Here is a 25,328-nt window from a genome sequence, read left to right as displayed (position 1 = left end):
CTAGGTTGTTAGTTATTATAATTCCCAAGTATTTAATTATATTATCGGTAGAGATATATTTATGGTATTTTTTATTTAGATATTTTTTATTAGTATTTATAAGCAATACATTTGTTTTGTTCTCATTAAATTCAAGACTTGAAAAGTTTTGAAAGTTTTGAATTGAGTCCCATAATGCTTTTAAACTGCTATTATTATTTTTTAAGGTAATTAAAATATCATCAGCAAAAAGTTGAATTTTAAGCTCTAGGCTGTTGTCTAGTTGTATTCCTTCAATATTTTTATCCATCGTATATTATTTGCTAAGGGTTCAATGACTAGCAAACAATAACGGAGAAAGAGGGCAGCCTTGTTTTGTGCCCTTAGTTATTTTAATAGATTTAGACAGACAAGATCCCAGTTTTATATAAGCCAATGATTTTTCATATAATGATTTTATTAACAAAGTGAAGTTGTTTGAGAAGCCATATTCTTCTAAAACTAACCACAGATAATCCCAGTTCACTGAATCAAATGCGCTATTTATGTCTAAGCTAATAACATTCATTTTGTTTTTTGTGACATTTATATAATCAATTAAGGAAAGAATTCTTTTTATGTTGTCATAAGTCTTCCTATCTTTTATAAAACCTGTTTGATCCTCCTCTATCAAAAGTGGTAGTAATTGTTTTATTCGAGCAGCATGTATTGCCATAAAAATTTTATAATCTATATTAAGAAGTGAAATGGGTCTGTATGATGAACATTCACTGGGATCTTTATTTTGTTTCAGAATTGGTGATATTAATGTGTACTTCCAAGAAGGAGGAATGTCTTTACCATTTTTAACTGATGTAAAGACATTCAATAACAACAACAAAGCCTCATTTGATAGTAATTTAAACATTTCTGGGGTGATATTATCTATACCTGGAGCTTTGTTTAATTTTAGCTTATTTACTTCAGCTTTAAGTTCTGTCATTGTTATTTGTTTATCTATTAGTTGTACCTGCTCCTCTAATAACCTAACTTTAACATTGTTTTTGAGAAAAGCTTTCAATGCTGAATGTGTTTCTGTTTTCTCATTTTGATTATTAAGTTTATGAAAAAATAGCCTAAAAGCTTCTAGTATTCCTTCTAAATCAGATACTTTCTTTTTGGTTTCTATACTATGTATTTCCTTGATTTGATTTGTTTTAATAATCTTTTTAGTCCTATTTGCTATTCTTCATTGGTTTGTAGGGTTCATTGAATAGTAACATAGTTTAATTTTTTCTAAGTTGATCATTGTTTTGTGGTGTAGCGTCTCTGAGTATTTTTTATTAGTATCTTCTAGTTCTTTTATTAAGTTGGTGTTTCCATTTTGAATATCAAGCTTTAAATTATCTACTTTTGACTGTAATTCCATTAATTCCTTATTCCACTGTTTTTGTTTATTTTTATACCATCCCACCGCTCTTCCATATAGGTATGCTTTCAATGCATCCCATATATATATTTCAGATACATCTTTTGTAAGATTGATATCTAGGAATGTTTGTGTCTCTTTAATATAAAATTCCTTAAAATCTTTGAGATTTGTTATGTAAGATGGTATTCTTGTTACTGATATCCTTCTCTTGAAACATGTCTATCTCAAACATTATGGTGTTATGGTCCAAAAATGGACATGAAATTATCTTGACTTTATTTAATTTAGAGGTTAAATCCTTTGTTATGTACACTCTATCTATTCTAGAGTATGTATTATGTCTATGGGAAAAATGTGTAAAGAATAGTGAATCTGGGATAGCATACTCATTTATGTCAACTATATTAAAAGTTTCAACAAACTCAGATAACAACTTTGTTAAAGGTGATCTCTTACGTGTAGTTTTAGTATTTGTGTCAGTTTCTTTTATAATGCAATTGAAATCTCCAGCTATGATTAAATTGCCTTTGGTATATTGTACAATGTCTTCTAAGTGTTGTTTGGCCACTCTAACACCTAGTCCTGGTATCCAATAAATATTCACTAATGTATATATCATTTCATTGATAGATATTGTCACTAGACAAAACATTCCTGAGTTGTCATGGAGCGTGTTTATGATTTTAGGCATTAAAGTAGTGTTTTCCACAACATTGCTACTCCCTTCGCTTCTGATTATAAGCGGAACTTACTAGTATTGTATAATTTTATTGTTTATTTTATTTATGTCTTCCTGTGTAAGGTGTGTTTCCTGTAAAAATACTAGTTGCTTCACATAGCTTTAAATATCTATAAAGACTTCCCTTTTGCAGCTATTATTTAAACCATTTACATTAAGAGATATACATTTTGCAATTGGATTTATATTAGCTTTGCTTTTATCCATATTCATATACTGTAACAATGTGTAGATGTGTGTAAATGAAGAGAATGACTTGTTCTTTCTTCTTCCAACAGTATTACAATAGATTATAGACACCCAATCAAAGTAAATTACAAGATCATAACTGAGAACAATATAAGATAAACAACCACCAAACCCCTCCATGAGAAAAAACATCTCATCCTTGAATGATCTAATCATTCAAGCAATCTCTCTAAGTCTGCATTTCAGCATCCTCCCGCGAACCCGCCATATGGTAGTTTTATAATGAAAAGTATCTTATATATCTTTTAAGTATACATGTATCTCTCTTTACAGATTACTTAAATACAGTCTTTATCTATTTTTAATATTTTATAAAACACTAAGGCAACACAACTATACATAGATTTAATACTTAACTATTTGGTTTTGTTTAAATTGTAAATGAAAATCTTTTATTTTAATATATCTTTTGTGTAGCAATAACGGTTATGCAGCTTAAAAATAATATGCTTGCTGTCTATCTCCCTTATAGTGTGAGTGGCATTCATAGGTATCAAATTTATTGTAATGGTCTACCTATATATATATATATATATATATATATATATATATATATATATATATACATATATATATACATATATATACATATACATACATACACATGCACACATATATATATATACACATACATACATACACACATATATGCATACATACATAAAAAAAAAAAATGTTAAGCATTATATGCATCAGTTAACCATGCCACAAGTTGATTAAATCAGAAAGTATCCATAACAATGAATATAACGTTACATTTGTATTGTCATTTATCAGTAATCTTATAGTTTTCTTTTAATTCAAAAGTCATATTTTAGTGGTATGAATGCTACTAATTTGTTTTTGGCATTGGTATTATATAGTTTAAGACTATATTTCTTAGCAATTCCTATATTTTATTAGTGCCACTGGCATATTTCATCGCTAGTGTACCACATATGTCATATGTCAAATAGCAACTCATACTCCTTATGATATTACAGGATTTATCTGCAGCGTTATAACTGTAAGGTTGGAAAATATGAGAAGCAAAGTAGGCTTTAAATATGCTATAACACAATTGTTTGGTACTTATTACTGTCAACTCTTCTACATACACAGGAAAAGATAACCTTATATGACCATCAACCATTTTCCTTCATTTTTCTCTTCATTCTTCTATTCTCCATTTTTAATAAATATTTGTTTCTATTGTGGCTTCTTTGAATTTAGTGAGGGTACTCCATATCATATTATAGATAATATACAGCGTTCAAACAGAGAACATGCCCAATATAGAGACATATTCTCAACTCAAGTGGTCCACACCATATATTTATAACACTGCAGTCAGAAATATACTAATGAATATGCAATAACTAGCAGCTTTGCAGCATGTGTGTGTCTCTAACAAGTACATACCTATAGGATATTAAAAAGAATAGATAACACGCTCTTGTTTCATAATTAACAAATGCACACAGCCTGAGCTCTACAAATCCCTTCTTGCTGGTCTATATTAATCTGGTTTCCAAACATACTTTCCCTATAGTTCTTTATATTCTCTGCTTGTTTCTTGTAATGATTGTGCAGAATCTTATAACCCCTTCTTATTAGACTCTTAATGGAAGTCACAAATGTAGTAGGTTCTATTACCACTTTTTCCAACTCAACTAGTCTTTCATTTCTTCTTTTTCTCTCTGTATTTTTCATATTCTGCTACTAGTCCCTAATAACTGTATATGTTCTCCTTCTGCAAAATCTTTTTAGCCTAATGGCACTTTAGTAGCTTACCCACTCTTTGTATGCGTTCGAAAAATTTGGGTTCCATCTTCATTTTCATCTACATATGAACTATCTGCCCCATCTTCTCAACTGTTCTTTATTTAAATCGATTCCTATTAGTAGAATTTGTTGATACCAGCTTTCTAATTGTCTGTTTGGTAATGGTCTGCAATCCTATGTATGAAGCCCCAGCTACATAGCCCATCTCCTCTATTGAGACTCTTCCCCAATGAGCTTAACATCTACTCTTATTTGGAGTCTATATTATATATTCGAAGTTTCAAAACTTCGAACCTCATATGTTCGACAACATATGAGCGAAGTTTGAAACTTCAAAAAAAAAAAAATAAAATTTAAAAAACTGATCTGAGCAGAGGGCAAGCCTCCCTGCACCCCCACAATCCCCTACTTAAATATACCAACTCCGCGATCGCACTTCAGTGCAGAAAAGAGAAATTTTCCCATTCTGTGCCATATGGAGCCGTTGCTTTTAACCTTCGAACTTTGATCATATGGTGTCAACCATATGACATTTGAACTTTGAAAAGTTTGAATAATTAATAGGGATCCCGTACTTGACAGTATATGCCTTCATTTGAATACAGTACAATAACCATATTTGGGTAGCTTCTAAATAGCCTTTCAGAGCTGGCATAGCTAACCCCCCCCAGGGGTAACATCAGTTTCTACCACTTAATCCATGCTTTTTCCCCGTCCCATGTAAAATGCTTCAATTCCTTTTGTGTTGTTGTTGATATTCTTCCTTGTGGGGTATCAGAAGAAGCTTGACTAATGTACAGTGGAAGGGGTACTGGGAACATTTTATAACTCAAATTGTACTATCCAAATCCATATTTAAAAGCTTGCTCTCCCTAATTATTTTGTTTGTTTTTTGGTTTCCTCATACAATTCTTTTGCCAGTCGTTCTGAAGTATTTTTTAATCAAACCCCCAATATGAGTTTTTGCTGGGCGAGGTTGTGGGTGCATAACTGAAGGCTACAGCTTTAGTCTTTTCCTCATTTATTTTGTACCCCAAAACTATTGGGAATTGTTTTTGAATATCAAATAGTTTAATATTGCACCTCTGTCTCTGGATTTGATAAGTTGACTATCATGCCATTAGCAAACAGGGCCATTTTTTGCTGTGTCCCATATCAGTCATACCCTTCTCTTTGGGAGGTTCTTATTTTCACAACCAAAGACATGAGTAAGACAGCAAAGAGCAAAGGGGGACACTAGGCAGTAGTGTTCAAGTTTAAGTTTCTTCTGCCTCTAGATAGCTCAAATCTTTCTGATGCCCCCCCTCCGCCACCACATGCACTTTTACCCTTGCTTGCGGACAGAATATAATTTCTCAATTAATATCATTAATTTGATGGGGAAACCAATTCCTTTAGAGACAGCAGGATATAGGTCCAATTGACCATTCTGAATGCTATCTAAACACCCACAATTTAAAAAATATGTATTTTATCTGTTCTACCTCCTTTTATAGCATCAGTATCATGTTTGTCTTTTCAAAGGTTTGTCTGTCCTTCACAAATGTACACTGATCTCTTTCTGTTGGGCTGGTAATAATTTTTTTATTGTTTTGACAAGCTCTTAAAGTCATGACTGAGGACAGATACAGGTTTATATGCTACTGGATATATAGTCATACTTTTCTTTCATAGACATTAGCTATATGCAAGGCTTAATGTTCTATGCTGATAATTTAATAGCAAAAATATTTTCAAGAATGCAGTAACTCTTGGGAATTGTGAAGTGACAAAAAAACAGCTTGCTCTGTATTACTTTGGGCAAGAATAAAAAAATAATAACAAAGGAATGTAAGTTTAAGTAGAGAAAGAAGTTTTGAGTTCTGTATGTAATGCTTATTATAGTAATATTCCAGTAGAAGAGATGACTCCTTATTCTGTTCAGGACCCCAGAGTTAATTGGAAAAGATTTGCTTCAGTATCAGTTATCAGTTCTGTGTGCAATTGATCTGTGTTGACTGCCCAAAATTTGTGAGATACTATATATAATGTGCTGAAAACGTCTATCATCCAGGTATGGAATTCCAAATGTGAAAATATCTGGTAATGGTTTACAGCAGTGGTGCACAACCTTTTTGTGGGGAGGGCCACTACATGAATTCTTAATGCATCTGTGGGCCACCTCAAAACATAGTAAGTCATTACGAGTTAACTATAGGTGCAGGTGACTGGCATTTTTACTTAAGACAGCAGTCATGAAATTGCCTGTTTTCTACATCAACTTCGCATTTAATTTTATTCTGGCTTGCAGCCATGACTTATTACAAACTCTTGCAGAAAGTTACTACTGTTTACAGACTACAAGTTATGAACAATAAAGAATAGTTACTTCCGCAGCTAAAGTTAGAGGTGTGCGCAACTGCAGTCAATTAGGTAAGTAAGCACGTGCTGGAAAGTTTGCGTGACTGGAGTAAGGCATAGCATTTTTTCACTTTTTTTTTAATTTTTGGTTACTCTCTGGGGGACGGATGGTGTTGCATTGAGGGCTGGATTTGGCCCAGGGACTGGATGTTGTGCACCAATGGTTTACAGCATTTGGATATGAAATTCAAGGGAGCTTCAGAACAGTGATAGATTCATGTAACCACTAATCTAAATTATCCACAGTGTAATGGTCAAGTTGAACAGATAGTACACACTGCCATGAAGAAATCACAGAATACTAGGAATAACTGTAACACAGAATCACACTTGATTTTAATGAAATGCAGAAATATTATGCTGCAGGATGTAGCTCTGTCACTCAGTTACTGATGTGCTGTAGACTAAAGAGCCCCAGTTCTCACATCTATTGCCCGAGTCAAGTATAGGACAGAATTAAAGTCAGTATAGAAAATACGTTTTACTTTGCTCAGTGTGCAACACGTCTTTATTAAAAGAAAGCTATAGAGTGGCCACAAGGCAGAGTTCCACAGAGAAGCAACAGCAGGTGTTTTTGTAAAGTATTATCAACAATTAAATCCATTTGTTGTTTGTACCGCAGATGGAAAGCTGCTGAGAAAAATCAGTGATGGCTGTTTTAAGAAAATATGACATAATAATGAATGATGTCTTCATGCCTGACGCATTCTGAGATATGTCCAGAGAGGTAGCTAAAGTAGTGTCCCAACAGGCATTTTCTCAAGGGGTTGAGAATGAAATATAAAGTTAAAAAAATGAATAAAAACACTCAGATATACTGTCTATACATGTGTTGCTAGGTGAAATTTCTAGTATGTTAGCATCAGCTGTGCAAACCAAAGAATATCCTAAGTTTTCAAGGTGTTCATGGTTTTCTAGAAAGGCAGATAGAGAGTCAAATAATTCAAAGACTGAAAAGTATTGCAAATTTGAATAGTATTGAATGCTATTTTTGTATTAATAATTTTTAATCAGTTGAAATATGTGCTATTAGATGAACGGAAATCACTGTGCAGTATTATATTAGAAAGCGGCATATATGTAGCTATCTAAACTGTCTTTTTGCTATCTATACATTATGAGTTATACTTCAGTCTGTCTCAGAGGATGGGGGGGATACAGGGCAAATGAAGAATATCTGTGTTGATATATCTTTAAGAATAATTATGCCTTAACCTGTCACACATCTGTCTGTAAATAATGTAGTCTGATTTTCTGTACATGGCTGTGCAGTTGGAAAGTGAAAGCTGATGAAGATGGAGGCATGCAGTGTTGTATCTGATCTCGTTATTGGTAGTTGTGTGTACCATGTCACATTTACTACTTTCTCCACACACACTACTGTTAATTCCCTTCTCTGTGCCGTGTCTCCTTTCATACTACATTCTATGCATCTGCTTTCCTCATCTTCCTTAGTGCCCCTCACAGATCATGATGCGTATTTTCTACTCTGCTGTAACCTTTAAACTGAAAAAAGGAGATAAACCACATTACTGTGGTTGAAGAATGATATACTTTCTCTGTGTGAAACAAAGATCTGAGAAAAAACACAAACAGCATAAAACTCAGTAGATGCTTTTCTTCAAGTGTGGTGAAGGTATTTTATCCACTCTGCAACACTCTGTGTTAATATCAGGTAGAGGAACAATATTTTCTCGTTTCAGCTTATAAAACATTTTCTGCATATGCCTCTGTACAGAGACATGATATACCATGGTTTATGGACAGTGAACTATACATCCGTGATGCTAGAAGTACAGTTATTAAATTGTTATTGCCACATTATACATCTACCTATTATGGTTGTGCTTATCAGTATTTAAAACATTTCTATTTCTTAACATTAGTGCATAAAGATAAAAAGAATATAGTTTGTTACAAGAGGCCTGCTATTAAGATTGAAAATTGTCTGACTTTGGGACTCCTTTCCATAATGTTACCATATAAAAAATGTACAAGATTATTTCATTTTTAATGCAATGTTAATTATAGGCAGACACCTCTGCAGATTTCATATTAATTAGATTGTTAAAGGAATAAAAATTAAAATTTGTTGGCAGTATTGTTAACTTCATATTATGCTTTTTTTCAACAGTTCTGCCTACTTGTATGTAGCTTGTGTGCATTTTTTGCAATTATTGGAAGGTACATTCCTGGTGTTGTGCTCTCCTATTGTATATGTAAGTACAAATATTTTTTAATTACAACAAAACAAAAAAAAAGTTTGTATGTTTAATTATGCTCTTGCCTGAAATATTTTTACCAAAATGATGTTGAACATGTATTTGAATGGCCAGCTGAGAATCTTGGAAGAGTTTTTTTTCTATAGAATATTTTAACGTACTTATTATACTCCATGGTATTACTTACATGAAGTATGACGTTCCATATGGACAATCTTTAGCATTGCTGTGTCACAGTGCTCAGTTCTCTGATTTGGTTATTGGCTGGGGTGCCTCCTATAGTGAGTCCACGTATCCTCTCTGTGTGCATATAGGTTATGATGTTTCCTTGCCACACCCCAAAGACTTGCAGGTAGATGAGCTTGTACTACATGCCCATAGGTGTGAATTTAAATGATGCTTCAAATGAGAATTCAGAAACATTTGTAGGATATTGCTAACATTGTAAGGCTTTAGCATGGAAGTATTCTAATGAAGGGCATTTGGGTAAAATGATGAATGGTAATATTTTACTGACAATTAATATTGATGACAATATTATTGATGACATTTACAAGCTTCCGGTTAGTTCTAAAAACAAAAGGTCTATTTTTTTAATCTGAGCAAAGGTGCAAGAGAAGTATTTGAACCACTTAGTAAGGATGGTACCACATGTATTATGAAACCAGATAAGGGTGGGGGCATTGTTTTATTTGATTCTCTCACTTATTCAAATGCTATTTTTGACTTATTAAATGACAGGGAAATTTACTGTAATGCCTCCATTAATGAGATTAATATAAGTTATTAAAGAATAGATTCTTATTTGGAAGAATACTTAATGGATCAGAGAATTTCTATTGATACTTATAATGTTTTGAGAATTCAAAACCCTATGGTTGCCACCATATTTGGTATCACCAAAATTTATAAAAATCTCAAAAAACAACATTTAGACCTATAGTTGCAGGACGGTGGTCCAAAACATATCCCACTGGGGTCTGTATAGACAGATAGCTAAAAACCTATTTATGGAAGGGTTGAACACCTTATTATCGACTCCTGGGATTTTTTAGGGAGATTAAAAATGGAGCTTTGAACTGAAGGGATTATATTTCTAACTATAGACATAGTAGATCATTTTACTTCAATTCCCAAAGATGATGGTTCAGAACATTTTAATAATAGCTTAACTAAATTCACTACTTGTTCTAGCGATAAGAATTATTAATGAATTAATGACTTTAGTACTTGATTTCAACTACATTTTTTTCAAAGGGGAATTTTTTAAACAAAACAAAGGTGTAGCGATGGGGCCTCTTGTGAACCTATTTATGCAAACTTAGTTTTATTGGACTGGGAATCCAGTTTTGTATTTGGCAGTGACTATTACAAATATATACAAATATATGTGTGGTTTTTGGATGATATTTTTATTTTTTGTGAGTTAACTGAAAATGGAATAATTGATTTTGTTAATTTCCTTAATAGTATGTCTTCATTTGTAAATTTATATATAATTTTAACAAGAAAGGTATAAATTACTTGGATAGTTTTATAGAGCATATTAGCAATGGTTTTAAATCAACAGTTTGCAGGAAGCCAACTTTTAGTAATTCTTATTTGGCTTTTTCTAGCTGCCACCCTTTTAGTCAGAAAAAAAGTATAATTAAAGGTGAGTGTATAAGGGCTGACAGGATGACTTCTCATTATGATGATGTAATTAATGAATTAACACTGATGGCAAATATGTGTTTAGCCTGAGGTTACCCACTGAATTTGTTGGTGGATACATGAGCTTATATGCAAGCTCAATGGGGAATGAAATAGAGACCCTTACTAAGGGTAGGGTTAATGCATAAAGCTAAAGAGAGAGCAATGGTAATTCAACATGGGCCACAGACACATGATATAAAAAATATAGTAAAGAAAAACTGGAATATTCTAAAGGGTAATCCCCAGGTTCACCAAGTTGTAGGGACAGACCCAATTTTTATTTGTAAAATGAGACCTATTTAAAGGTTATTTATGAAAGGGCACAATTTCACGTATGTCATAGTATTAGTAAGAGAGAGATCTTGAGCTTAATGCCATTTTATTCTAGAGGTTGAAAGCTTAATATTATAAAATGATTTAAACTCTAAAGTGTCATTTGTAAGAGGGAATTGTCAATTGAAAGGTGTAGTGTAAGTTGCAAATGCTTAAGCTGTCAAGTGTTCTATGTGGGTAAAATGGAGAGATGTCTCTGAAAGAGAATTTGTGAACACATGTATTAAATCAGCAGATAAAATGAGAACAATGCTTTATACAAGCATTTAAGAGTTTGCACTAATATTATAAACTTTCCTTTTGGCATATTAGAGCAAATTAGGGATAATCCTAGAGGAGGTAACTTGAAAAATAAATTAGAAGAAAGGGAAATGAAATGGCAGCTCAGGCTTCATGCATTGCAACTTACAGGTATTAACAAAAATATTTCTTTGCAACCTTTATTAAACTTGAGATCTTGTGTTTTTTAGTGTTTTGAATGGTTATGTACCTTAGTAATTTTCATGGGCTATGTTACATTATGGATGTTTTAACCTTTATAATGATTTTGTACCTCAAGAATTTTTAACTAAATATTTGTAAAATAAACAGCGCTACCAAGCTGAAACAAAACCCAGAAACATGATACAGCTTGAGATGTGGTGAATAACCAAGGATGTAGAATCTTAAATAAATCCAACAATAAGTAAAAACAACCTCTTTATTTCACATGAAGGTAACACAAATAATGTACTTTATAAACACTCCTTAACTTGTGTAGGTTTTAATAAGTTTAAATCTGGAATACTAGACATTATCCCCAAAGATTGCAGGGGAGGTTGTTGGGAGCTATACATAGAGAGAACGGAGTTTTTTTGGCAACTGAAATTAAACACAACTATGTCACCTGGGTTAAATGAATAGATATCCATTGTACCAATTTTAAAAACTAGAGCATTAGAATTATAAATTAATCAGATAGCTGTTATATTAAATTTTTTTTTTGATGTTTTTATGGTTATATATTTTTTCATCAATTATTTGTGTTCATTAATGTTTAAAGGTGTTCCTTGTTTTTAAAGGGTTAATTAGAAGTAATAAGTCACATATTCTCCTTTGGAAGCATTTATGTACAACTCTTAATAGGTTTAATTGGTTCTGAAGACGTCCCAATGGCATTTAGTGATGAAATCGCTTAACTTTCATGTAAAATAAAGAGGTCGTTTTTTTACTTATTGTTGAATTTATTTAAGATTCTACATCCTTGGTTATTCACCACATCCCAAACTAAATATTTGTATTTATTAGACTGTTACTTTAAGGATGGGGTTGCTTTAATTAATTAGTGACACACATTGTTATATAAGGATGCAGGTAACTTGGTTTAGTGATTCTGAAGTCCTATGTAGTTCAGGATAAAAGTGTTTAATCCATTATTTTTACCTACAAGTTTTTACTTTTATAATTATTATTAAAGTGATTTAATTTGATTAAACTGTGAAGTTCTGTCTCTGACTGCAGCGGTACATGGATGATTACTAGAGTACTTAGTCATGACTATAGTGAGTAAAGAAAGGCTTCTGGGTGGTGAGAGCATAAATCTATTTTCCACTGACTAGATGCTGTTAAGGCCTGACCTGAAATACTTTATACAGTTTTGGAAGTCTGACACAGAAAAGGAATCAGACTGATGGAGAACATGTAAAACGCCACCTGCAAGGAAATCAAGGTGGTTGTGAGGGAGTAGTCTGAAGAGAGATAAGGTACTGGGTATCCACAAATTGGAGGTGAAGGAGGAGCAGAGGTACATGATTTGGAGTACTAAGTGGACAGTTTGGGGTAAAGTTAAGTCATAAGGACAGAAGGTGACTGAGAGAATTTGTCTGGAAGAAGGAAAATGGAAGATTCAAGTCTGACACCATTATTATTATTACTATTACTATTACTATTTTAATAAATAATATAATTATATAAATAATATATAATTAAATACATTTATTATTTAATAAATAATATAAGTAATAAATCCCTAAAATGACCAACCCCGAATAATGGGGGGGGGGGGATTAATCAGTAGAGGGATTCAATGTGACTCCTGTGATAGGGAGAAGATGGGGAAAAGTGAAAATGAGCATGCCAGTTACACAGGGGCTAGATATAACAGTTAATATGTAGCCATGCATATGCATTATTATCTGTTGGATACATGTGACTGCTAAACAGCCATGGATGCAGTGTTTACATGTGTAATATATGTGTTATAGGCCTGTGTTTATATTTATATATATATATATATATATATATATATATATATATATATATATATATGTGTGTGTGTGTGTGTATATATATATATATATATATATATATATATATATATATATAGATAGATAGATAGATATATGGTTCCTATCAGCTCGACGAAAAATCAAAATCTCAAATGCTCAAACAATAAAGATCGGAAAATTTGCCCTTTCCTCACTGTAGTGTGATCTTGGAGTTTCAATATATTTTTAGTGGGGGTGTGGGGGCCGCAGCCCCCTACAATAGCAATTTTGATTACCTGCATTTTCATTCATCTGAGCGTTCGTGATTTTGATTTTTCGTCTATGTAATATAGACCCTACATACACACACACACACACACACACACACACACACACACACACACACACACACACACACATATACATAGTATATACATATACATCAGATTTGAAGCTCCAAGTTCAGGAACAGGGTTGTTACCTTTTTTGTTCCTAACCATCTGTCTGTAGACACAGACAGGTATGGGTAAAATGTGTTCCACATGACATTTCCCATCCAGCACTCATAGGATGTCATAAATAAATAAGCTGCAATAGGTAGAATGCAGAGGTAGGTTTATCTTGCAGCTCATGATTCCATGGTAAGCCAATCACGTGCTCATGATTCCATGGTAAGCCAATCACGTGTATAAATTTTAACAAAGTGGTATGTTATCATTCAAGCCCATGCAGGTTTTTTTTTCTTTTCTTTATTTCATTTTTTCTTTCTTTTTTTAAATAAATATCAGTGAATCTTTTTTAACAGAGGTGGGAAGATTCCTTACTTTTCAGACACTATAAATTTTGTCTTTTTGGTTTTAGGAGCACAAGTTATTTTAAATCCTGCTGTCTTGTTTCTCCAGAGATATTCACAAGACTGTACAAGTAAGGAAGCGTAAGGAAATAACATAATCCTTTCTCTTTTTTTTCATGTAGTGATAATATTTAAGCAATAACCAACAACATTGGTGTGGTATATTAAGATGTACCCACGGTTGGTGTGGTTTAATCATGAGGATGAAGCCCGAGTGATTAAATAAAGCCAATCATGGGTAAATCTTAATATACCACACCATGGAGTCAGTTATTGCTATAATAAAATGACATTATTTAAGAAAAAAAATACTTAGTTTTCTTAAATAATATCTTTGTATAACGGCACCATGTTGTCCTTCCACGGCTGGTATATATCCTGTTGCCTTTTTTGATGTACTGCGTATGTGTATGGGACTTGCGTTCCCGCACATGCCCAGTACATCAGTGCTTTGGAAAGGAAGCAACGGAGAAAAGAACGTGTCTGTTGCTCCATTTTTCTTTTCTTTTTTTTTTTTAATTAAAAAGAAAAGGGGTTAGGAGAGAGACATAATGGAGGAAATGCAAGGAAAATCAGGTAGATGTCTTGAGTTTTGAATAACGTACCTGAATTTCCTAGTATTTTCTCTGTCCTGTCTCTCTGCTATGTCAGGAGTCCAGATTTCAGATTTTATTTATTTATTTTTGTAAAAAAAAAGTTAAAAGTTACAGTTTATACCAATGGGAAAAAGTCCGGGCGACCAGACCTTTTTCCATTGGTATATGTTCGGATTTACAGCGGGCATGCTGATTGGGCTGACCAATCAGTGTGCTTGTTTTGGAATATTAATGGCCAGTCACTGTATAATTTCAGTGTCATAATATATCCATTCACCAAAATGGAGTTCACTGCAAGTACAGTGATGTGGCATCCCTAAATACTCTTTTTTTATTTTGTTTTTGTATCAGAATATGCGAATAAAGTTAAATTACACTATTCATAAACAAATATGGTCTGATATAATTACTGCTTTAAAAGCTTGTAGTCTGAATACATTAACATTGTTAAAGATGTGAGATGAGATGACTGCAATGTAACAAGCCTTCAAAGCAGGATTATTTTTCTTACAGTATTTATGCTTACTTTTATACATTGTCCTTTTTTTACCTAGATGTTATAAGCAATCTGGGAATGTTTTCATGTGCTTGCTGAAATGTCAAGCCATATTGCCGATAAGTATCTAGCAAGGGTCTGAAACAGTAACTTTGTTAATCCCGTGATGAGTAAAATTGCTGAACTGAATGTTTGACATCAAGATAGTAAATATTTTCATAGGTGGTGGCTTTCTGCTGTTGAATATGGAACAGTGAAGACATCATTTTTCTGTTAATCTGTGTGAATTATTTGGATCTTTTTCCTTATTCTTTATAAATGGACTTTATGGACATTAATGACTCCAGCTGATGTGTCAGTGCCCACCAAGTGAAGAATATCAGTAAGATTGCCAGTGCAGATGTTGTAGATGGATAAAGTCATGAATGTAGCCTAAATGACTACAGTTTGATCAGTGATTTGGACACTTGATGGAGCTAACAGGGCAGGGTGAATATGCCAATTGGGGGGCAGGTCTAAGTAAGATGCAGATCGCCGCTATCTCACATAGGAGAATCAGTGTTGCAGTGAGGATGCTATGGCTCACCAGTCCTGGGCTGTTGGTAGCCCTCATGAGTACATGGGATCATGTACCCACAGGATGAGGTCATTGTGAGCACCCTGTGATTCAGATCATCCGTCTTCCTTCCTGAAGGGAACAATAGGGACTCCCTCACAAAAAAAAATGTTTGACATTAAGAGCACAAAAATCCTCAGTGTATAGTCATCTTAGTGAATCTGGGGATTCCCCAACACTAGGGACCAAACAGACTTTTGATGTCAGCAGGCAGAGGGGGGAAAACACACAGAAAAAAAAACAGAAAGGTCAGTGGGCTGTTTTTCTACAGACAGATCCTCAGGCCCACCATTGAAAGAGTTTTGTAGTTTAATGGAACAGCAACTAACCATAAGATGAACAGTTTTGACAGTATGATAGTGTTGCACTATCCACAGTAAAAGTCTCCTTATTCTCTCTGTAACATGCCGAGTGTGTAGCATTTAGAATTTTCTGTGTTAAGAAGGCAAGGAATATTTTGGGGTAGTGGTAGTTGTGTACACTAAAAATATGGAACTATTGTGTGAAAAATAACTATATTCTAGGCATTCTAAAGATTTACATCTGATGATTTTTCAGGAAGCATCTTGGAGGCAGAAGTTAATAGATTTTATTAGAGAATGTCTGACTTTGTCCCTTGAAATTCTAGGGAAGGTTACAAATGTTATGGGGTTTTATTGCAGTACTAGGCCAGTGATAACAGCTCAGGCTGTAATAGTTAAAAGTAATGTCACATGTTCTACTGCACAGCACACAGAACCATTCCTTATTCCTGTAATGGACTGCATAAATAGGAGTCTCCTGATTTATAGTAAGCAAAAGAAATACAAGGAGAAGAAGGCAAGGAGAAAGAGGATGGGATGCTTCATGTGTGCAGAGCATTACCGTGATTATGATTTCAAGGAGCTCTGACTACACGACCAATCAGGAGGGAGTCTTCGTCTTCATCCTGCTGAGTGGCTGCCCTGTGGGAATGTCCAGTGGATAATCATTACCACAAAGGAATACCCAGAGCAGGAGGTCACATCCACCTTGTCCTGTTGGACAAAGGTGTAAAAGAATGACTGAATAACAGCTATGCAAATGTCAACTAGAGGCTTATTAAAGAGGAAAGCTGTAAGCATCAAATAAAAAATGACATGGCCTCCAACACACAGGAAATACCAGAACAAAGGATATTTACTGAAAATAAAAATACAGTTAAGCTCTTTCGTCCATCGGCTTGGACTTCTTCAAACTCCTTTTTATTTGTTTCTTAGTTTTGGATTTGCGCAGATTGCACCTGTTTTTTATTGAAATCTGTAAGTGTATAAACAGACCTGAAGGAATATGCTGTGGAACATCCTTGCAGACCTCTATCAATGTTTTTTGTAAGTAAAACCAACAGCTATAAAGCCATTTGGCAGTAACAGTTTCACCTTCAAATCTTCAATGAAAGACACAAAGTTTTGTTATAGTTTTGGTCCTCTTTCCATAAAACATCTACAGAACCTTTAATCAGATGATAGATTCTTTCAGCTTTTTCCCGGTTAGGGGTTGCCACAGTGAAACTCCAGTCTCTAATGATTGGCAGTGGAGTTTTACAGTGCCAAGTTGCCAGCCCAATGCCCAACCTTCAAAGAAGGCACACCCAGTCATGCACGGATCTACCTGCATGTCTTTAAACATCACTCGACCATGGGGAGGACATGCAGACTCCACACAGAAGCCGCTCCAGCCGAGAATCGTACGGGAGAACCTCAACACCTTGTAATTCCTGGACTTCATCCTGAGCACTCCTGGATACCTGTGGAAATCAGATTCCTATCGCGTGATCGAAAATTGTAAACAGCAAACGCATATTGAGCAAACCCGATTGGTCGAAACGTCATGTGCATAACGTGGAAATCACCTTAGGAATATTTTCCCTTTACTTCAATGCAGTGTGATCTTGGAGTAGGCATATTTAAGTAGCGGGGATGGAGGGTGCAGGGGGGCTTGCCCCCCCTACCTACAGCGTTTAGGTAAGTATAGTTTTTTTTATTTTTATTTTTTTTATTATATTTTTGAAATTTCAAACATCGCTCATATGGTGTCGACCATATGGTGTTCGATATTTGAAACTTTCGTAAATATAATATAGACCCATGGAAATCTATACTACCTGACTTGTGTTCTGAGCATCCAAGTGCTCTGGAGTATGTGGAACGCTCCCCATTTAATGACAAGCGAAGCCACTGTTCTACTGTTCTGCATTGAACAGCTGTGGCTCCGCTACAAGTATTCTGATTGGTTTGTGTACCGCAATTACTGCCAATCAGCATTGCGGTATACAAACCAATGCATAGCTCTGCTGCCCTTCCGCATTATACAGCGTTGGCTGTGCTCTGCAGTTTTTGATTGGCTCGTAGACTGCATTTACAGCCAATCGCAAACTCGGTCTACGAGCCAATCAAGTAAAGTGTCTCAGGAGGATGGGAGCCAATGAGAGCTCCCAAATACAAGCCAATCATGTTCTGGGAAGCCTTTTCACACCAAAATAATGGCTTGAAAAAGGCTTCCATGAATCAGGGATTTTACTTTTTAGGTTCTTATCAACTGAGAAAGAACACCTGGAAGAAGGAAGGAGTGGCTGCAAATCGAAGACATCAGGGGAGTCGGGACTTGGAAGTTGGAAGCTTGTCTGCCTGCAAGGAGAGGAGACAGTTTGCTGTGAAAGAATGCTGAAGTTTTATTTTGCTGTCTGCTCCTGGACAACTGGGAGGATCATCATAGTCATAGTTTGTGCAGTGGTGGATTATTTGTGCTGGAGTCATTGGATTGTATTGAGCTGGTGCTGTGTATATAGGCAGAGGTAAGTGTTTTAGCTACATTGGTTGCAAGTATTTCCCTTAAGAAGTGGTATGCTAGCACAGATCCTGTTATTCTAGCAACGTTCTAAGTTTATAACAGCAATATTTAAAGTGTTTGTATGGTTCTGCTGCTTGTCCCCCTAGTACATTTTTGAAAGTAATTGCCTTTTTTTTGGAGAAACTGTATGCCAAGACAGATCCTGTTATTCTAGCAACTTTTTAAGTTTATAAGTACAGTATTTAAAGTGCCTTTATTTTTGTGCTGCTTGTCCCCTATTATATTGGGCTTTGTCCAGATTTCTTGCACTAAGAAGTTAGGAGGTATGTCAGAATGGATGTCAAAATTGAGTTATTTACAGTAATGAGGTGCTTAAAGTATCCGGTTTTATTTTCTGGTAGAACTTTAGAGTGCAACTTTACTTTGTTTTCATAATGGCAAGACGCTGAACTGCTCAAGGAAAATGAGCAAGTGACTGTATTGCACTGCTGGTTGACAACATGTTGGAAAATGGCAACTTTAGTAATTTTAAGTGCTGCAGTGATTTCTATTAACTTAATTATGATGTGTTGACAGTAATTTGTCCATTATAAAGTTTTCTTCTTTTTCTGAAAGAGGTGGTATGACATGGTAGGAACTGGGAATTTGAACTAGGCTGTTCAGTAGTATATTGGAAGTCTAGAATAGCATTAATGCCCATGCTTGAAATAGCTGTATGTATTTAAGTGTCTATCGCTGATTATTTTGGGATTTGTTGAGTTGGGCACTAAACAAGAATTAAAATGATACCCTTGTTTCAAAGCGTTTATTAGTAGTCTCTGTTGTTTCAGTTTTCAGTAATTTGTCTTTCCTTGCACCTAATTATTTCTAGGTATGTTGAGCTGTGCTGGTGTCTGAAATGTCATGCATGTCACTTGACTACAAAGTTGTAGGCTTCAGAAAATATTTTAATTCGCATTCTCTTGCCAATGCCTCATGTTTATAGCAATATTGTGTCAGGTCTGGTTTTGCCCCTCATTCTGCTCTGGCTTCTTTACTCAGAGGCATTTTTCCAGTAATGTTTCCACAACTGGAAACTAAGCACATTCATGCCAGAATCACTACAGCCTTTGTATACTTTGGAACAGATTTTTTTTGCCATTAGTATGCTATTTGGATTTCAAGGTAGGGTATTAGGATTTACAAATGTTGGGATACATTTGTATGCTTCTACTTAGTGTGTTTTATTTTTCAGGGTTAAAGATGTCAGATCTTGCATTCTTTGGTCTTAAAATGTTCCAAGGCATGATTTGAAATGTTCCAAGGCATGATGTCTTATATGGCACATTCTTGTAAAAGTACAGAGGGCCCTAGTTTTAAGTACCTTTTTTTTAGGCACCTTTTGCATATGTCCTACCATGCTCCATGTCAATGGCACGTTTCACGCAGTGCGAAAATAGGGTGTTCCACATTTTGACCATTTGTCACACATTGTTAGAGTCTGTGTTCCACATTGGCCTCTTACGAGGTTGAGACCTATGTTTGTGTTTCATGACAGAAAGCTTTTTATCAATCTGATAACTCATTCATATATAAATAGTAGATTCTTTCAGACAGTACTCTTTTTTTCAGAGCTATGGCACATACGTTTCATAACATATTAATTACTGTTTATCTCCTTTTAGAAACACATAAATGTTTGAGTCTTTCAAGACCAGTTTTATTTTATAATAGTGGAGTCTGAGAATTTTATAACAGAAGTTTTGGACTTCATTTTTAATTCTGTTTCACCAAACTAAATTGTATGTATAGTTTTAGATTCACTTTGTTTTTCATTATAAAAAAACATATTATTCTATTTTGCTGTATAACGTGCATTTTGGACTTTATTATTGCAGATCCTGTTTGATTTATATTGTAACAAGCCTTGGGTTAGGATAAAAATAAAACAGATTTGATTGGATATGTTCTACAATAGGACTACTTGGGCTGTACTTGTGTATCCATGCAGTGAAGGATATTCTCTTATGCGGTCATTTGATTGGAGTAATATAAGGGAAGAACTGGCAAAAAAAAAAAAAACGAACTGATTTAAATTGGTCTCTATAACTACCTTATACATGAAGGAAGGAATGTGTGGTTTGCATGAAATGAAAGAGAAAATCTAAACATCTGATATTAAAGACCTATTTTTAATTCATCCTTATTGCACTCTTGTGCATATGAAAATTTAGCATGTGTGCCCAGTCCAGCCTTAAGTAAGTTAACAACACTTTAACATTCTGAGGAAACTGCTGGTGTACCCAAATGTTGTACAATACATTAATGCAGTACTTTTCTGAACTATAGAAAAGCAAAAAACTATAAATGATATTGTAACACAAAAGCCCAAAACAGAGAGCCTGAGCATAGAGACACAAAATATATTGAACTATCCACAGTATATGACTCTTTATTTGATCTATAAAATGTATAAAATAAATAGAATATTGTACTTATAGCCATAGAACTCAGATTAAAAAAATAATACTAATGACAGGGTCTGCTTGACCCTATCAATAACAAAACTTTATATAATGCATTAAATACTGATAATTCTGGTCAACCATCCCATTTTACTGATAGCATACTTGAAAAAAAAGAACACAATAGTATTCATAAACATTATTCCCTGAGACTGCTCCTGATATACCCCTGATATGGGGACACCCATGCTCTGTTAATTATCTACCTTTGTCATCTCACCAGTCCAGAGGAATGGGATTCCCTTTACCATCTGTTGGTGAGACCTCAGAAATGGTATATTTAGATATCAGTGAAATGTATTAATTTATTTTTATTTTATTTATTTGACATTTGTTAACTGGGTTAATCCAACTGGGCAAGTAGCCCTTTTTCAGTGGATGTCTGAGTTGAAAAGCTCCAACAATAGCACAAGTAACAAAAGTGAATCTATGGCAGCGTTTAAAGCTAAAATAGTACTTATACAATTGCAATATGTCAAAAAGCTAGAAAGTTGCTAGAAAGATGCTGCAAAATGCTAAAAAACATATATAGTATTGTACAAAATAGAGTGCAGAGTTATATACACTAGCAAGCAGAGTATATAAGATTCTTCTTCTTCTTCTTCTTCTTCTTTTGGCTTTTCCTGGTTAGGGGTCGCCACAGCACAGCACCTGTCCGCTCATGATTGGCAGTGGAATTTTACGGTGTCGAGTTGCCAGCCCGGCGCCCAACCTTCCACAGAAGGCACACACATACACACATTCACACCTAGGGCCAATTTAGAGTGTCTAATACACCTACAGCATGTCTTTGGGATTTGGGAGGAAACCGGAGCACCTGGAGGAAACCCACGTGACCACATGGAGGACATGCAAACTCCGCACAGAAGGCACCCCAGTCGAGGATTGAACCGGAGAAAGATTATGATAGGAAATTCACCCCGGGGATCACGTCTGTGGCTCTGCTCGACAGGGGCACAGGAAAATAATTTTCTTGGGTGGCGAAAGCCAGGGTACCTTTTTGGCTAGGCTTATATAGGCCCTAGGGCCAATAGCCTAGTACCTACCTATGAACCTATGACAAGCTTACAAGACAAACAGGACAAATATAATATAAATATAAAATATATAGGAGATAATCCAAAGTAAAACCAGTTTTTGAAAGACTGCATCTCTGGATGTTGTAAGAACTACTGACTATTAGTTGGGTTTTTGAAAACAGATGCAGAGGGAGAGTGGAGGCAGGAATGGTTGATATAGTGATATTAGAGGAGGAGAGGTGGATTAATTTGGGTCATAGCATAAGCAAGTCCATGATAAACACAGAGTAACCTTTAGAGTTGCTTTGAAAGAGTTAGGATCTGAGATCTGTCTAACACTTAGAGGAAGTTTATTTCAAGCACTTGCCACTGAGTAGCTGTAGAGGAGCTTACTAATATTTTTTTGAGTGTATATGCTTGTAGAAGATGCTGTTGGGAGCTAAGGAGATCCCAGTTGGGAGTATAACGCTGGATGACGGTAGACAGAGAGAGGCAGGAAATGGATTCATGTAAGATGGAATGAGTCAGGAGAAGCTGTGGTTTTAGGATTCGATGATGAAATTCCAGCCACTGCAGGTTTTTCAATACTAAGCAGTGGTGAAAGTAGTAGGATAGTTGTGCTGCGAATCTTGCAGTTTTGTTATAGGTGAGTTCTAGTTTAAACAGAAGAATGGATTGGATGTTAATGATAATAGGGGCTGCAAAGAGTAAAGTGGGGACAAGGATTGTCTGTGAAAGAGAGAGATTAGAAGCACTGGTGAGGAATTTTTTATGCCTGTATAGTAGGCATAACTTTTGATGTGTCTTTTTGATGCATTGCTGAATATGAAGATCGAACTTTAGTTGGTTGTTGATAATAACTCCTAGCAATTTAATGTGAGGCTCTACAGAGTTGGTGTTGTTAAGGGACGAGACAGTAAAGGTATCTTTGTGATGTTGGAGAGATTTAGGGAGAAATAAAAGAAGTTTAGTTTTCTTTGAGTTGAGTAGCAATTGGTTGTAAGTTAGCCATTTTCAACAGAGTGCAGAGATTGTTGAGGGAGGGTGTGAAGGTAGTTGATGTTGGAGGAAGAGGAGATGATTGTGGAATTGTCCGCATATTCTATGACAGAAGAGAGTGGATAGGAAGAGTATAGGTCATTAGTAAAGATATTGAATAAAAGTGGTCCAAGGATGGAGCCTTGGGGTACCCCAGTTTGAACTGGTAAGAAGGGAAAGAAGTTAGATTGCCATTTAACTGCCTGGTATCTGTTAGAGAGATAGCTAGAAAACCAAGAAAGAGCAGAGTTGGAGAGATTAAGGGTAGCTAGTTTGGATAGAAGTAGTTGGTGGGAAACAATGTCGAAGGCTTTGGAGAGGTCTAGAAACAGACAGATTAGCTTATTTTTGTCACGAGAATTTGAGTTAGTGAAACATATCAGAGCTGTAGCCTACTGTGATTTGGGCAGAAATCATGTTGTGTAGGGGTAAGAAGATATTCTAGGAGTAGATATCAAGGAGCTGTTTATGGATGCATTTTTCAAGAATGTTTGACGGGACATAGTATGACAATGGGCCTGAAATTTGAGGGGTCCGTTGAGTTGCACCTTTATGCAAGGGTATGACATGGGATATTTTCTAGATTTCAGGTACAATGTTTTCTTAGACTGACATTGCTTAGGATGGAGATGGGGTAGGCGATAGAACTGGCAGCAAGTTTTATAAATTTTGGGTGTAGGTTATCAGCTGATGGAGAGCATGTTTTAAATTTGCTAAAAAGTGGCTTAATGTAAGCTGTATGGATGGGTTTAAGAGAGAAAGGCCTGGTGTGGGTTGATGGGGGATGTGGTAGGTATTGGTGAAATTTTTGGTTAGATTGCGAATGGAGTTAATGAAGAAGGTATTCAAAAAAGTAGCAGTATCGGTGGGAGAGCTGTTTGGGCATGGATTAGGTGATGAGGGATGTCCAGGATGTAGTAACTTATTTACTGATTGCCAGAATTTTTGGGGATTGGCGTGAGGATTACTTAGTGTTTTTTGGAAATAGGTTTTCTTGTCAAGAGTGACAATTTTTTATAGTTAAGTTGCAAAGCTCTCAATAGATTTGGAGATCAGTGAAAGTTTGTTTTTTTTTTCCATTTTTTTCCATGTACTATCTCTCTTATTCATAAGCGAAAGGGTGGCTTGTGTTAACTAGGGGGCAAAATGGGTTTTGACTCTTATTTTCCTGGTGGAGGCCAGGGAGTTAAGTGTGTCTAAAAAGATGTTGTTAAAGGCTAGGACAGCTTCCTCCAGGGGGAGGTCATAGAGGAAAGACCAATTAATTGTAGAGAGTGAGTGGCTGAAAGTGTCTGGGTTAAAGTTTGAGAGCATATGGCAATCTCTATATTGCTGGATTTTGCATAGTTGGGGGTGAGTGTTGAAGTATGAAGATAGGATGCTGGTCATTTAGGGTGACATGTAAGGTGGAAGGGATGTGCTACTGCTAATGGATTGATATAGGGTTGGAGTTATTTTAATGTATATATATTACTATCTAGTGGTTCTTGTTATGTTAGTCACTTGTTTGATTTAGGTCATGCATTTTTATTTAAAGTTTCATATAACTTTTTTTATAACTTTGTACAATTTTTTTTTAATATTTGAGAAGTTTTTATATATATATATATATATATGTGTGTGTGTGTGTGTGTGTGTGTGTGTGTGTGTGTGTGTGTGTGTGTGTGTGTGTGCATTTCCTATAGACTATATGGATCTTCTTTTATAGAAAAAGATAGCTTTTAATGTTGGGTTTTAAAGTTTTTTTTAGAATTAATAGAATTAATGATTGATTTATTAATGGAGCACAATGATTGGTGACTATTGAGTTGATAGGGTGTGTAAATGGAAACAATTGCTAATTTCTTGTGATTATTCAGTTTACAAGTGACAATGAGTACTTCAGCTAGGTGAAAGTTGGAAACAGTAAACAGAAATGGAAACAAAGTCCTCATATCAAAGTGGAGGGGCATACCCCCCTGTAAAAAAAACATTTATATCACCATTTATTTTACTTTAACGCACCATGGTGGTCTGTTTGGCAGTGGTATAATTGTTTGTAGTGGTAATTGTTTGAAATGCCAAGACTTATTAGTGCATGGGCTTTACATATACCATGTCTGAGACTGCTGTTCTTTTGAAATATTCCCTTTTCTCTGTGGCATGGCAAGCACAGAGTTGGTATATGTAAGTTTGGGGGATATGCAGTGGGTTGTCCTCTATCAGAGGGGATAGCGGGTTTGCCACCCTGCAAAAAACAGCTTTAAAGGAGAAAAGGGATATTCAACATTTGCTGTACTTCTGTGTTTTAATTTCTCTTTCTCTCTCTTTTTTCAGCATTTCAGGGCTGAATGTTATGAGTCTCAACATTTCAATAGGGA

At 35.0% G+C, this 25,328-nt stretch overlaps 1 protein-coding gene across 1 annotated transcript in view; it reads left to right on the top strand.

The window, feature by feature from the left end:
- The window catches only part of RETREG1 (reticulophagy regulator 1), a 1,271,534-nt gene that overhangs the window by 1,067,746 nt on the left and 178,460 nt on the right, over nucleotides 1-25,328 (top strand). Inside the window, exon 5 of the mRNA XM_044065221.1 lies at nucleotides 8,677-8,761. Within this exon, the coding sequence (XP_043921156.1) occupies nucleotides 8,677-8,761 (85 nt within the window). The remainder of the gene's footprint in view (nucleotides 1-8,676; nucleotides 8,762-25,328) is intronic.

Source organism: Protopterus annectens, chromosome 3.part0 (genome assembly GCF_019279795.1).
Source record: "Protopterus annectens isolate FY-2018-M chromosome 3.part0, PAN1.0, whole genome shotgun sequence".
NCBI lineage: Eukaryota > Metazoa > Chordata > Ceratodontiformes > Protopteridae > Protopterus > Protopterus annectens.
The sequence above is the reverse complement of the archived record's forward strand: the minus strand, read 5'-3'. Positions and strand labels throughout refer to the sequence as shown.